We start from the raw sequence: 15,160 nt of genomic DNA, 5'->3' as shown, positions 1-15,160 counted from the left end.
TCTTCATTTTCGGAAGTCAATCTTGGAGCCCCTTCATCATTAGCATAAACCTTCAGATTTCTGTCTTCGTTATATCTTTTGATCCACAATTCCACTGATTTTCGATGAATTTGTAATCTACGCGCGATTGTGCGCTGCCCTATGCCGTTTTTATGAAGTCTAATTATTTCAATACGAATTGCATCAGTCAATCTGTAAGATTCACGGTGAAATTCTTCATGCGGACCAAAAACTCGCCCACCTACTCTTGCCATTTTTAACACAGTGTAGCTTTTCATATTTGTAAGAAAAATTTTAAGGAAAAAAAGCCTTGAAATAATAGCTTTTTTGGTTTTCATACTCATCCCATCATTATTTTGGTTTCATATGTAACCCCTTCCTACTCTATTGTCGAATATACCATAAAGGCGCGCATAAAGGTATTTTTGAAGCGGTACAACCCGCGGGCGGTGGCCTACATATTTATGGAAGCGAGTGTACTCCTGCCAGGGCGGAAGCCTGCTTGAGTTGGTGGGAGCAGGTGATTCGACTCTAGGTAACAGCTAAGTCTATTTTTGATAACCCGTTCCATTACCTTACCAAGGCAGGAAGTAAGGGAAATAGGACGGTATGAGGAAGGGCTTTTTGGCGATTTGTTAGGTTTTGGTATGGGTATAATGACCGACTCTTTCCATTCGAGTGGGACTTCTCCGTGGTCTAGTAGGGTATTGAACATGCGGCGCATATGTTCCCGGTTTTCTTTGTTGAGGTTTGTGATCATTTTGTTGTGCGTAAGGTCTAGGCCTGTGGCATTGCTTTTTAGATGTCTGAGACTTTCTTCGATTTCATTTAGGGTGATGGGAGAATTGAGCGGGTTAGGCTGATTGCAGGTAATGGCTTTGTAAATTTGTTCTTCCAAGTATTTGTTTTTTGCGGGTTGGGTGTCTGATCTGTCAAAGAAGGTGTCAAGAAAGATTGTTGCCTTTTCATTAGGGCAGGTGATGGGTTCGCCCGCTTTGGACAGGAGATGGTTGTTGGTAGCCGAAGGATGGGTAGCCCCGCTACTCATAGCTTTCGTGAATGATCAGAGGGTTTTACAGCTTTTTTTTCGAGTCTAGATTAGATATAAATTTTTCCCAGGATTTCCTTTTTTCTAGAAGGATGGTTTTCATTTTGATTGCTTCAGTCCTACGCCAAGCCATTTTTTTTTCTTCTGAGAACGGATCGTATCTCCAACATGAAAGTGCTTTTCGTGTGGCTTTCACCGCAGCCTTACAGGACTCGTTCCACCAAGGTTTGGTGGGTTCTGATGTGGTTCGGTGAGATGGTTGGGTCATTTTAAAATAGGTGTGGCTAGCCCCGATCATAGCTTCCTTGAATTGATGGTAGATAAGTAGGGGAAGTTGACAGTTAGCAAATTTTTCAGAGGCAAGTGTTTTGTTGATTTCTGCGTTCCATTTATGCCAATTAGACTCTTCAAATTTCCATCTAGCTGGACCAGTGGTGGGTTGTTTTAGTGAAATTTTGGTTTCGACGACTACAGGTATATGGTCACTGCCTAGAAAGGGCCCTAGAGTGACTACCGAGTCGTTTGCTATAGCGGTTGAGGCGATAGTGATGTCTAGTGTTGAAGTGCGACCAGTGGATGGGCTGATGTAAGTAGCTAGTTGTGGTGGCGTGATAAGTGAGATAGTTGGGATTTCAAGGAGCGTACTGTACAGGGATTTTCCGCTTTTGTTGGGTCTTTGGTTTGAGCCCCATAATTCGTGGTGCCCATTGAGATCACCCCCGATAATAATGTTGTTTTTGGAGGAGCTGAGCTGTTTCAGTTCTTCTTTTGTGCAGTTCCCTTTGGGGCAGTAGATGGAGAAGATGTCAATGCTACCGTATTTGGTATTGTGGATGGTGATACCAATGGCTTCTGTGTTAGGTGTGTTTTTTGAGGCGATCTCGGTGTAGGGAATGGCGCGGTGGACAAGGATGGCTACTCTGCCCCCTGGTCTGTCAGTGCGGTTTTTTTAAATTAAGTGATAAGTGCGAAATTTAACAGAAAATTTATTGTTCCACAGCGTTTCGCAGAGTAACACCACGGACGGTTTATTTAAACTTAAAAAATTGCGAAATTCTTCTAAGCGGGACTTTGTTAGGCCCCGCGCGTTCCATTGGATGAGTTTTAGTTCCATTATTTGTTTTTACTTGTTGGCCGGTTGTCTTTGTTGCTTGAGGCTTCTTGGCGTGGCGCAGGTGTAGACATATCGTCCCTCCTAGCGTGTATCTGCGATTGTGAGCTTGTGTTTTTTGGTGAGCTGTGATTAGAGTTGCTAGATTCAGAGTCCGAGATAGACAGGTTATCTGAGTCCGTTTTAGGGGCTGGGAGGCGGGCAAGAAGAAGCCGTTCTAATTGATCAAATCTGTTGGCGAATTTATCTTCGAAGGTGTCTATTCTTTTGTTGGCCTTCGAGGCCTCTGTGGCCACATGATCTACTTTTGTTTGAAGTGTGCGTATAGTTGAGTTTTGGAGCTCATTGAGTTGATCTTTTAATTGATTAATGGTTTGTTTTAGGGTTTCTATTGCAGAGGAAGTTGGCTGGTGAGCGGTGGTAGCTGTGTTCCTATTGACGGCCGCGCTGTAAGTTAGACCGATTTTAGTCTTCGCATCTGAAACGGACACGTCATTATCTGTGGCGTATTTTATTAAGGCGATCATCTCGGATTAGGCTGGACACTCCTTAGAGTCAGAGGGATGATCATCGCTATGGCAGTTTACGCATTTCTGTGTACAGGGCTCCGAGGTGTTGTGATACTGCCCGCAAGTCTTACAATTTTGGTCTTTACTGTTGCAGTGGTTCCTGGTATGTCCTAATTTCCAGCACTTGACGCATTTGAAGGGACTTGGGTAGTACGTATGGAGCTTGAAGCTCAGTGCTACTAGCGTGACTCTAGTTGGGAGCGGTCCTTTGAACGTGAGGGCTACTGTTTCGGATGGCACCCTTGCGTCGTTAGATGTTTTAGTGAATCTTTCTACTTTTGTGACTCCTTGGGGGCCAAGGAGATCAAGCAAGTCAGCTTCAGATTCGGAAACGGGGACTCTGTGGATGATGCCTTTCCGTCCGGTCATAGAATTAGGGAGGGCCGCTGTAAGAGTGCGATTGGCTATCTTGGAGATCTTTAAGAGCGCTTCTCGTTGCCCTATGTCTACTGGGTACACGAAGAGGTCCCCTCCTCGTGGACAGTCAGAACGTCTGGGGTTGCCTACTAACTTTACGATTTCGTTGGTGAAAGCTTTTAGCTCTGCCATATCCATTTGGCGGAAGTTTGCTTTCCCGTCTGTCAGCTTTAGGATTACAGGTGGGAGGTTGATCGGGGTATTTTTACCGTGATGGTTCCCAATTGTCGGCCATTCTTCATCGCTGTAAGACGGGAGACTGCGTTTTGCAGGGGGGAGGGGGGTGATGGTACATCTTATCGCAGTCCGCGTGGTAATTCCGTGTGAGCAGGAGTAGGTTGCTTAACCGGGAACAGCTGGTGGGGTATAACCTAGGCTTATGCAACCATTGTCCGTTGTTGGGGTGTGGGAGAGCAACTGTGCAAATTTTTTTTTTTTTTTTTTTTTTACTTTTCCTTTTCCACTGAACACTTTCTCTGTAGGATACGCCGACCCATAGGTAGGGGTTCGAGTGTAGGAGCGGTACTGAGCAAAATTTTTTTTTTTTTTTTTCCTTTTTGTGTTTTTACTACTTTTCACTTTTCTACTTTTCACTTCACTGAAACTTTCTCCGTAGGATTCTCTGACCAATAGGCAGGAGTTGGAGTATGGGAGCGGTACTGAACAAAGATATTTTTTTTTTGTCTCTTTTTACTAGGGCGCCAAATAGGAGAGACACGGACACAACCGAGTGGATCCAAGGATCAAGGCGAACTCCAGTTTTAGTTGGTATAGTTACTGTTTTCCAATTTTGTTTACATAAGAAATAGTGACATCTAGTTTTTGAATTTTGAATTAGAAAAAAAAAAAGGTACAGGGGCCATCTGTTTTCCAAATGTTGAAGCACCCCAAACAGTACAAAATGGCCGATTATTGACTTTGTTATATACGAAAAAAAGATTCTAGTTGTCACATAGTTTAACAATTAAGACAATAAAATGGCGTGCATTATCATTTGTTACCTTTGTCATAATTTAAATCTACTAATTTCAGCTTAAAAATATCGTTAATGCTGTTTTTTTGCTTTCCTTCATTCCTATTGGTGGAAAAAATTCCAATAAACCTTTTCGGTTTCCTATCTGGAGCAGGAGCCTATTGTAAGTTGTGCTGCGTTAAATGCCCCTAAACCTTCGGTAATTTAGTAAACTAAATCCCTCAGGGAAAATCGGCAGATGCATTTTTATACGACGGTAATTGCACAAGTAAGCAAACTTTCATCTTAGAAAAATAAATGCCACTATTTTATTTACTAACAAGTACACGACTACGCATGACAGAATAAGAAACACGGAAAAGTAACAGTGTTCTCGAACATATTTATACATCGGGTTGATTAGAGAATTAACGGAAAACAACAAATTTGAAAAGCCAAGGGTCTTTATAATTAAAAAGAATATAATAATTTACCAAATAAATAATGCGAAATCTTAAAACGAAGGATCATCTACGATGACTTAGTTTCTTATATCCAGTCACCAGCCCTCCACAAGAGGACTTGCATGTTCTGGTTTCTCTCCGATACGTATCCAGATGAACTCTTATTAAAATGCGTCCATGAGCCATAACGATGTAAGAGATTTCGATAGCCTTTGCCAATAGTTGCCACTAGAAGAGATTGTTTTTCTTTCTCTTTGTCATACGAACTCAGAGGAAGAATTACACGGATTTCATCTTCGTATGGGCGGAAAACAGTTATTGGGCGCAGGGATGAGGCTTCAGCCACGATAAGGCAGCCCCAAGTTGTTCCTATGTACAGTTCTCTTCCTTGCACAGCTAGGCTTGTTACCTGAATTTAAAAATTACGTAGAGTAATTTGAAAATGGTATTATTTGTTATTGAGAGCGTTTCACTGCTTACTTGGCATCTTCCTGGACTAAGATGCTCCTCGATACTAATCGATTGGAGCGATTCAGAACAAGGAGCTATAATTCGTTTTTTCGGCAACGAGATAAAAATAATCAATAATTATTGAATTTTACGTGAAATCCATAAATAAATAAACCGAACCTAGCTTAGAGCAGTCCAGACGATGGAGAATTCGTCGGGTATTTGCACACCAGCGATAGACAACACACCCAGGGTAAACATACGACCATATTACAGAACTAGTAGTCTCGATGACATTTTCGTTTGGCATTTCTTCTTCATAGTCAAAGGAGTCTACATGATTTTCGATAATCAGATTGTCGACAGCCACTATTTGGAGCACTTCAAGACCGGGTAGAACAGGGTCGTAATGATTGATCAGCTCTTGACCGATCACTACGCCTTCTCCTAAGGCGAACACGCATATGCTGCCTTGTGATTGCCCACACCACAATTCTACTTTCCTAGATTTAAATTGTAAATAGAAAGTACAAAAATCGTTTCGATACTATATTTGGTTGTTTTGCGTGTTACCCCCTGGAAGTTGAATAAATGGCCGCCATGCAGTGTAGTGGGGCACCGCTTCCACCGAGTCCGAGTTCGGTCATAACAAACGTACCTTCACCTTGAGTCGACGTTAGTGGGATGAAGTCATCCCGGCATAGAAATAAACGGCCATTAGCCAAGGCAACCGCTACTCGATGTAACGAAGGTAAATGTATCAGACGTCGTATAGAGGCAGTGCAGGAGGAGTCTGGTTCAAGGGAGTAACGAAAAAGACATTGATATGTCCTTGTGCTAGATGAAAAAGCCGTCATTAGAAGAACATTTCAAAATAGAATACACAACAAAATATAGTAAAATTTGCACCTGAAGCAGAAAATTTGCCCCCGAGCATCTCCAAGCCAAACGGATTCACCGACCAGACAAGCCGCTGTAACGGGCTGATCGATCTCACTTTCAAGCGTATAGTAATCCAGCCAAGACCCGCAGCCGTTGGCAATTTCAGGAGGCTGACTTGACGCAAGTAGCAGGTCAACCTAGAATAAACGTGTTTGTTTTAATTAGCAACCAATAATTTTAATTAGCAAATAGAAATGAAGTGCAACTACAATCAACTCACCTGGCATGCCGTACTGCTTAACCAAAGCTCATGAAGCGTTTCTTCCGAAGAGTTAGGCACAGGAACAGCAATGCCGTCAGTACAAAATCCATTGTGATTTAAAGATACCACATCCAGGAGATGGGTAAATTCTGGTGCCGAGGCAATAGATACAATCTGGGAAGCAGTAGGCCTGTCTTTTGGCTGTTGACTCCAGCACAAAACCATCAGATCTAGTAAATACACGGGATGGGTTGCATCCTGGGAAAAATAAATTTAATTAAAATAATTGTGAAAGAAATAAAAAAAAATAACTAAATTTACCCGAGGTGTTATCGAAGGTCTGCCTCCTTCCAATATGAATTCCTTCACTGACTCGTGGCTTTCGAAAGGCTGACGAAGTGTGAGCAGCTCGTATAAGAACATTCCAAAAGAAAAACAATCCACCTATCAGATTCCCATTTCACGAAAAAGAAAAACTAGACAGTTTTCTAAAAATGAATATCAAAAGTCAAATAGTTCGTACTTTGTCGGTGTACTCCTCTTCGCCATTGAACCGCATTATCTCAGGAGCCATGAAACCTTCCGTTCCTCCAAAACCTTAAATATTTTGGAACTAATAAATCAACTTCAGTTTTAAAAACTTGCAAAACTATTACCTTTTGCGCCAGTAGGCAGTGAAATCCGGGAAATGCCATAGTCAGCCAATTTTACATCCACTTTCACTTCAGGCTGCCTTTCATCGGGACTAGGTAACGACCATACTAATACATTTTCTGATTTGAGATCACGATAGATGATTCGTTGTTGGTGCAAGTATTCCAGAGCTTTAGCAATCTGGAAGACATTTCAACGTGATATAGCGGCGCACCGTTAGCAGTAAAAATATTTTAAGGAATTTAACCATACCTGAACTACGATTTGCTGAATGACAGAGAGGTTTAGTTTTGCCCCAGATCTTCGAAAATTTCTTAAATTTGAATCCAAAGCTCCTAAGGGTGCGAGGTCTAAAACCAATGCTAGTGGTTCGGTGCACAAACCAATGAATGGAACGATATTCGCATGACGCAGGGTTAGTAGGATAGCCAATTCCTGCCTTACAGTACAGTAGGCCTTGCAGGCATACCTGTATCATCAAATATTTTTAGATGTAGCTACCAAACTAACAAACACGAGATCAAGGCAGAACTTACTGTAAAGGATCTCTTTCCCATTGGCTGATAGCTGCCTGAAATTCAATCAAACATTACCATTATTAATATCAAGACCAACAACAAATTAACGCATTGCCAATTTACTTTATAAATCTGTATAACAGAAGATCTGGCTTCATGTCCAGGATCAATAGGCTGAAGCATTTTTACTGCTACTTCTGCATTGGGGTTGCCGTTAATGTTTGCAGTAGCTCGATAGACAAAACCAAAGGCACCCCGACCAAGTAGACCTCCTCTTTTAATGTTCTGACCGTTCACAATGTTGCGTTCACCAATGTCCATAAACATCTGTTGCAAGGGCAGACCACAATACATATTAATCAATATAGTTTCTACCACCAACCAACATTATTATTTTCTTTTACCGTATCGGGTGCCACTTGAGCTAAATGAATGTCATTGTGAACCGGGCAATGTACGTGACGATTTCCATGGCTCAGCAAAATGCATTCTTCTACAGTGAAAGAGTAAACTGTTTCTGAATGCGAGGAGTGTGACCGTAAAAGCTCTTGAATGTTAGAATGTTCTTCCGTCGAAGTTTTCCGGCTAAAATAAAGCAGATTTTGTAATAATCTAATTTAATATAGTTTTATAATCCTTTGTCGGTGTTACCTTAACACAGGAGATTCGTGACCTACACCAGAGTCAGCACCTTCTGATCGGGCACTATTACGCGAACCGCGCGCAACTGGTTCCGTTTTTAGAGGAAAAAACTGGTGATTTTCTTGTGGGCGTTCATGTGGACTGTCGGCTGGGGGATTTAATCCACAGAGACACATGGGGCATGGAACCAACCGCGTAACAAGATATTTTCCTTCAGAAGTATGTACAAATCTGGTACCTGTTGATAAAATATGAAATTTTTTTAGAGAGTAAGACCATGACTGCCCATTAATAAAAACACGGTTTACCTAATATCGGATACCAGTCTTCCAGAAGAGTATCAATATGATCAACGGAGATCGTCAAAAGTTTGGTAACGCTTTAAAGGAACAAGAATTGAATTAAATTTGAAAAATTTTTCATTTTTGCAAGTTACCTTTCAACAGATGGTTCTAATGCAAAGGTTTGATAGCCTTGAACAGAAACTTTTTGAAATGGTTGTCCTTCAGGTCGATCAAATATTGGCTTACGTATTGCAATGGTCTCGTTTGGAAGAAAGATTTCAATCATAGCAGCCGAAGCGGTATCCAGTTCAGACCAGTGACCCTCTTGTTTGGCAATATATCTGAGAAAAATAAAATAGAAATTTGTATATTAACGATTCCAGTTATACAGACTTTTATTAACTGACCGAAACGCCCGATAATCGAATGGACTGACACCGACGCGATTGGCCACTTCTTTAATTCGAAGCAAAGTAGTACCGAGATAGTGTAACTCAATGCCGGTCTGCCAACAACGCCATTCAGCTTTCCACTCCAAAGTATGTGTCAGATCTGCGTCAACCTATCGAGTGAATAAATTTTTAATGAAATAAAAGTAATCGTGTTCGAACATCTATCGAAGACAACATACGTGTCTGGGAATATTGAAGTAAGAACGGAGCGTATCGACAATGCTATCTTCGGCTAACAGCCGCGTTATTAGACGCGACCAAAACCCTGTTGGCACGTATGAAAGTAGAAGCAAGCGATAGATCGCGGTCTCCATGTCAGACTGGAAGCTTACTTCACATTTTCCATCCGTAACTTCAAAAATGAACAGTATTTATACAACCAATCCTTAAAATTGATGGAAAAATGTTATTAAGTCACTTGTTTCTTCAGACGGAAATCCTTTGTGCCCCTGGGCTGCTGCCGAACCAGGTCTTGAGGGCATCGACACAGCCCTGTTAAATCTCGGGCCCTTTCTCGGTCGCATCGCCCTACCCCTTGACCGGACTGGAATCTACTCAAAACCAAAAAGATACCATAAGACTTTAAATTTAAATAGCTGTAAATAGTATGTACATTAACCTTCACACGAACGTCAGAGCCAGGTAAATCATATGCTGTTTGATCTTCAGTAGGTAATAATGAGGGAATAAGTAAAGTCCTTGAGTCCCAGGTCAACGCTACTTCAAATTTGTTAAGTAAATTGACAACATAAGCTTGAGCTTCTGCCGGAGCGCTGGTCGATGAGCGAAAAACAAGCTGTAAATCCTCCAACCTCATAATACCTGTAATGAGGGACTGCTAGAATTCAGAATCCAAGTATAAAACTATAAATTTAGGAACCGTTTGGCGCAAAGGGATTAATTTCTCTGATGGTGACTACATGGGCAAGCATGTCGCACAGCCACTGTGGGTCTAGAAAATATAGGTCTTTCAGGGTTGCATCTTCGTAGTGAAGCATCACTCCATTTTCGTGAAGAAATGCGGTAGCCTTAAATGGAAAATCAACAAAAATAACACAAAGGAAGGCGCTTGGATTAAAGAATATGAGCGGACTTGATTCAACTCAGCTGTATCCCTGAAGGACATTCGAAATCGGGAATTCATGATGTGCGCAACGCCAACACGATATTCCTCAGCAGAAAGAACAGGATCACGACCGCAATTTTTTTGTTCAGTGGCTAGAAGACCAATAACATCCTCTAGAGCCAAATAAGTTGCCGGAATACGCTGTTCCAACATGCGTTCTTTACTTCCTAGAGACACAGACGAAAAATCACAGTTCAATATAAAATGGGGGAGGGGAGTAAGAGTGAAGAAAATTTTAACTCACCTGGAAGTTTTAGGCTAAAAACGGCGTCATAAATTAGGTTGCATAAAAGTCGAACATTATGTCTGGTACGACAACTGATCTCTATGGTATCTAATACTCGAGGTAAACCGCATTTTTCCGCGTCCACCACATTAATAAAACTTAAACAAATTTGAAAAATACTTAGACAACATATTTAAAAGAATTGGGGTAATTTTTTGACAAGGACTATTTTTTACCGGTCACGAACAAGCTGTTGGAGATCTTCGGAATAGGATGAGGGGAAGGTATCCTTGACCAAATCGTAATGGGTTCCCACAATTAGAACAGGAGAATTAGGCGCTCTCGCCTAAAATAATTGCCTAAACTTAAGACACGAAAGAATAACGGTAACAAATAGTTTATCTCTCACCTGAATATTGACTAGCCAGTGAAAGATTTCGTCAATTCCTTTCACTCCATCAGTTATTCGCCATAGGACTAAATACAGACTTCGTTTAGACAAAAAGTATTGGTGAGTGGCATAATACTCTTTTTGACCAGCAAAGTCCCAGGTACTGAAAAGGTGATAAAACGAATTTATTTTTTGTGAAACAACGTTACAAACCCAAAGTTTAGATACCGGAAAGTGACTGGGCCGTGCCCTTTAGCTTTCTTGTCGTAAGTCCAATCACCAATGTCGACGCCGACAGTGGACAAGTTTACTCCACGGGGCGTCCGAGAGTGTATATTCCTGTTGCCCATTCTTTTTGCCCAGTGCTCTGGAGGTTTCTTTTTATATGATCCTGTGCCTTCTTGGCGTAGCTGTTCCAGTAACGAAGTTTTCCCGATACCTTGGACGCCGACGAGCATGAGCCTTAGGAATTTTGGGTGTTATTGGTTATTAGTACACAGTCGTAAATTATCTGAATGGTAAAAGTACTTCATTCGGGCGTATGGACGTGCATCTTCTAAGATGGATTTAAGATACCCCACGACATCCATTGTCTTGTATTTCTTGCTTTCAATCATTGAACGTAATGGTTCTTGTAAATTGCATCCTCTCACGTTCAAATTCCACAATTTTGACAACAATCCCATTCGCGGTGGCAATTCGACGATATCTAATATATATTTTGAATATTTGTGACAAAAAAATATTAGAATAAACAGATTCAAAGTGTAAGAAGATGAATACTGACCAGGATTTCCACTAACGTTGAAAACGGCGAGATTGCTTAGTTCGTGGATAACATTTGGTATTTCTCTGATCCTATTGTTGCTTATATCCAATGCACTCAAATTTGGGAAGAGTAGTTTGGATTTGTGAGCAGACGAAACGAGGGTATCCACATCCTCTTCCAACCCCTCATCCATCCACAGATGGATTCCAGTCATCTGATTATCTCCGAGGACCAAAGTACGTAAACCCTCCAATTTGTGATGACGCCGGTGTGCACACGCAACCACCTTTGAAGATTTGTGAAATTTCCTCCCTATAACAATTTCGAATATAACCACTTTAAATTCATGAGTTCGTAACGACTACCCTCACCTTGGGTTACTGGCGTTTTGGGTGGATTGCGATCAATTCCGGCAAAGCAAGTTATGGTTGCTGATGAAGACAAAAAAGGTGATGAGGTAGATAATGGGGACATCGGTTCATCTAGCTGAAGAATGTCCCAGTTGGAAAAGGGCGGCCAATTTTCTATTTGATTATGAGACAAATCTAACTGCTTCAAACCGTGAGGATAGTTAGATAAAGGTCCAATGTCAGTTAATCTGCAAATGGAGATATTTTGACCTGTTAGCATGCGCATAGTAAGTGTGGTGATCCATAAAGGTATCCATCTTACTTGTTGAAGCTCATGTTTAAGCGGACAAGATTGACAGCTATACAAGCTAATGAAACCGGGACGCTAGAAAAATTGTTGTGTGCAAGATTAAGATGAACGAGCTGTGAACACGATTGAGGCATGTCATCCATATCTGCCGGAAGAGTTTCATTAATATCTACTGTATGGCTCCATAAACTATAAAAAGGGAAGAAAAAAGAAGAAAAAAAAAAAACACGATTAACAACTTCCAATCAAATGATGCGTTTTTTTAAATCTAATCCTACCTATCGTGCACTAATTTCTGGGGAGTAAGGTTAAAAGTTGCCAGCTGCATGCTTCGCATCATTCTGGCGTCTCCCAAGCTGTCTTCGTCAGAGAAAGAAAGGTTGAATTTATCTGGAGTTGATTTATTCGAGCGCGGCGCCGAAAAGTCCAGTTTCTTTCCAGAATCACCACTACTGGTTAGATCGAAGGCTACGTCCGTTAGAAAGTTGGGAAGATCAACAAGTAAATTGAACGACGCATTCATCTCTTTCAATTTCGGAGCTGTCCACATGTCTATTGGAATATGTTGCAGTTTGTTGTTGGATACATCCAAAATAGCCAGCGAAGGAAGCTTGAATAGAGCATCCGGAAGGAAATCCAATCTAAAACGCAAAGTACAGAATTAAAAACAGAAAAACGAAAAATCATTAAAAAAATTATAAATAAGGAACTGGAGCTAGGCCTTGCCTGTTATCCTGCAACAGAAGTTCTTCCAGTAAAGGACAATTATATAATCCTGATGGCAGACGCTCAATTTTGTTTTGCGCGACGTTGAGATGCCGGATACTTTGCAATTGTAACATGCATGGTGGTAGCTCTACGAGAACATTGTTGGAAAGATCGATGCGTGTAATAGAATGGAGGGCAACGTGATAAGCACGCGGATGCAGTTTCATTTTGGGGTTGAGGCTAACAGCAGCCTCACTCAGCCATTGCGGCCTAATGTATTCAAGGCATTGCTGCCCGTGCCAATTTATCATAACGGCGTTAGTGGGAAAAACTTGGCTTAGTGACGCAAAGCCGCGGCTTTCGTTTGGCGATCCTGCTTTTTTGTTGATGGAATTTTCTCGATCAATATGTGATTTAAGAGCCAGGAGTTTGGATGTTATAATATCGTCTTTCGCTTGAACTGCCACATACAGTGCTTTGCTTTCCAGGTCTCGAGCACCATGTTTAAGAAGCAGATCAATCATTCCTAAAAAGGAAAAGAAATTTTAATCCAAGTTAACGTAAAAAATAGCGATTAAATACCCATGTCACGTTGTCTGACCGCCTCTACCAGCACGGAAGATCCCGTAAAAACATATTCGTCTAGGGCCGTCCGAGAACGTAACTTTGACAGCTCTTCTTCGTTAAGATATATGGTGAGATTCGGATTAGCACCTGCACCCAATATAAGGGAGGCGATGGCAAAGTGTTTGCTCTTGACAGCTGCGTGAAGGGCCGTTTGTGTCCCATGATCGCAGTAGACGTCTACGTCGACGGGACTTAATGTCTGTTGAATATTGGCAGCTGGAGTTGCTGAGTCTGGTTTTAAGTTAACGTTCAGACGGGACATTAAAGCTTGAATCGAGTCTGAAATCCGTTTTTTGGCTGTGATCGATTCGGTCGCCGACAGGACGGTTGTTGTCTGGTCGTTGGACTTCAACGTTTTCCCTTTGACGCGATACTTTAAAATAAGCTCCACCATTTTCAGGTTCCCCATATAGGCAGCGATATACAACACAGTTTGCCCTACGGAACCGTATCATGAGAAAATTTAATCATTAAAAATGTATGGGTACGTACCTGACACATCTTTTGCATTGATGTCGAAAGGAAGTTCATATTCATAGTTCCCTGTTTTGTCAGTGTACTTTTTCATTATACTCGAAGGGTACGGGTACTTAAGTAGAAGGTCCAGCACTTGAACGTGTCCCTGAATACAGCATCCATGGGAAGGAAACCATTTTTCAACTGTGGGAGTTTGTACCAATTCAGGAAATTTCTGTTGAATGTGCAGAACAAATTTGCAACAATCCAGTTTAGATTTAAGCAAAAAAAAAATTAAATTAAGTTGGCGCTTACTCTCAGTAGCAATTCTACAACTTCCTTATGGCCATTGTAGCATGCTATATATAGGGGAGAATATTTTGTTACAGGATGAACTCTTGCGTCCGCGCCATTGGCAAGTAATAAATGAACGATTTCTCTATGGCCAATTTCTGAAGCCCTGTAAGGTAACGCCGAGAATTGCTAAAAATTCAATAATTTAAAAACATCACACTAACTTGAACAACAATGTGTTTGATCCTTCCACCATCATATTAATGACAAGCTGCAAATCTTCTTTGAGCTCCTTAAAGAGCTTGAGCATTAAGTCTGGACTGCCTTCAATACATGCTTTTAACAATCCATTGAATATTTCAACCCTACAAGCTTCCTGTGTTGACTGAGCTGTTTTTAAAGCTGAAGCACATTCTATGTGACTTCCTTTAAGTGCCAAATCTAATGGTGAAAACCCCAGGCCATCTCGAACATCAATGCGAGCATCATGAGACAGCAAGAGACGTAGGTTGTTGACATGGCCATATTCAGCAGTTACATGCAATGATGTCTGAGAAGAAAAAGAATTCAGTTGGCAGGTACAGGATACTTTAGGTTTTAAAGAATGCACAACTTACTCTATATTCTCCTCGAGGCCCACACGGAATATTTGGATTAGCTTGAAGAAAACACTATTTTAAAAAATCAACAAATACACAAAACTTTGGATATTTTTTTACCTCCTGACTGAAGTAATATTCTTAGGCAGCTTGAGTTTTCTGTTGTAGCAGCTGCATGCAATGGTGTTCGACCCCATGCATCAACTCCATCAATATGTTGTAATTGATCAGCATGAAGAAGGTCTTCTAATAATTCTGCATTATCCCAAAGTGCCGCCTGAACAAAAACGAAAAGCCAAACTCGGAATTACAAGGATTATACCATAAGCTTTGTTGCAGCCAACAGCCGTTAAACTAGTGCAAACCTGGTGTAACAAGCGTCCCGGGAAATCTTCCAAATCATCAGAGTTTGGACTGCTCGGAATACTCATGCTTGAGAATTGAACCAAAGAAAGCCGAGCCCAAGCACAGTTGTCATCACTGACAGAATTGTCAACAACCAAACATGGTTTCTCTCAATGTGTTCATTGATCAGCTGATGCAGGCACACTTAATGAAGAAGGCCTCTAATACCGAACATAGCTCTGGGCTCTGGTAGC

The 15,160-nt window shown here is 41.3% G+C and overlaps 2 protein-coding genes across 2 annotated transcripts; both read right to left on the bottom strand.

Moving 5' to 3' along the window:
• Positions 1-454: 454 nt before the first annotated feature.
• Positions 455-2,233, bottom strand: LOC123471402. The gene is made up of 3 exons (XM_045172636.1): positions 2,176-2,233; positions 1,256-1,975; positions 455-1,050 (listed from the first exon to the last, which is right to left on the bottom strand). Exons 1-3 carry the CDS (start codon positions 2,231-2,233, stop codon positions 455-457), a joined length of 1,374 nt encoding a protein of 457 aa, XP_045028571.1.
• Positions 2,234-4,412: 2,179 nt separating this feature from the next.
• LOC123471191 (leucine-rich repeat serine/threonine-protein kinase 1-like) lies at positions 4,413-15,131 on the bottom strand. Its single transcript, XM_045172159.1, has 39 exons — positions 14,927-15,131; positions 14,682-14,838; positions 14,580-14,620; positions 14,187-14,512; positions 13,984-14,128; positions 13,705-13,903; positions 13,168-13,650; positions 12,604-13,111; positions 12,156-12,518; positions 11,890-12,066; positions 11,589-11,815; positions 11,236-11,529; positions 10,977-11,157; positions 10,677-10,910; positions 10,467-10,611; positions 10,294-10,403; positions 10,076-10,215; positions 9,799-9,998; positions 9,586-9,733; positions 9,325-9,527; positions 9,124-9,256; positions 8,885-9,057; positions 8,661-8,815; positions 8,406-8,594; positions 8,278-8,348; positions 7,979-8,207; positions 7,732-7,912; positions 7,451-7,654; positions 7,346-7,380; positions 7,062-7,278; positions 6,812-6,989; positions 6,679-6,752; positions 6,477-6,599; positions 6,174-6,413; positions 5,921-6,090; positions 5,585-5,848; positions 5,192-5,514; positions 5,042-5,106; positions 4,413-4,970 (listed from the first exon to the last, which is right to left on the bottom strand). The coding sequence occupies exons 1-39, from the start codon at positions 14,990-14,992 to the stop codon at positions 4,647-4,649; spliced, it is 7,695 nt and encodes a 2,564-aa protein (XP_045028094.1). The 5' UTR covers positions 14,993-15,131; the 3' UTR covers positions 4,413-4,646.
• Between the last annotated feature and the right edge of the window lie 29 nt (positions 15,132-15,160).

Source organism: Daphnia magna, linkage group LG4 (assembly GCF_020631705.1).
Source record: "Daphnia magna isolate NIES linkage group LG4, ASM2063170v1.1, whole genome shotgun sequence".
Classification (NCBI taxonomy): domain Eukaryota; kingdom Metazoa; phylum Arthropoda; class Branchiopoda; order Diplostraca; family Daphniidae; genus Daphnia; species Daphnia magna.
The sequence above is the reverse complement of the archived record's forward strand: the minus strand, read 5'-3'. Positions and strand labels throughout refer to the sequence as shown.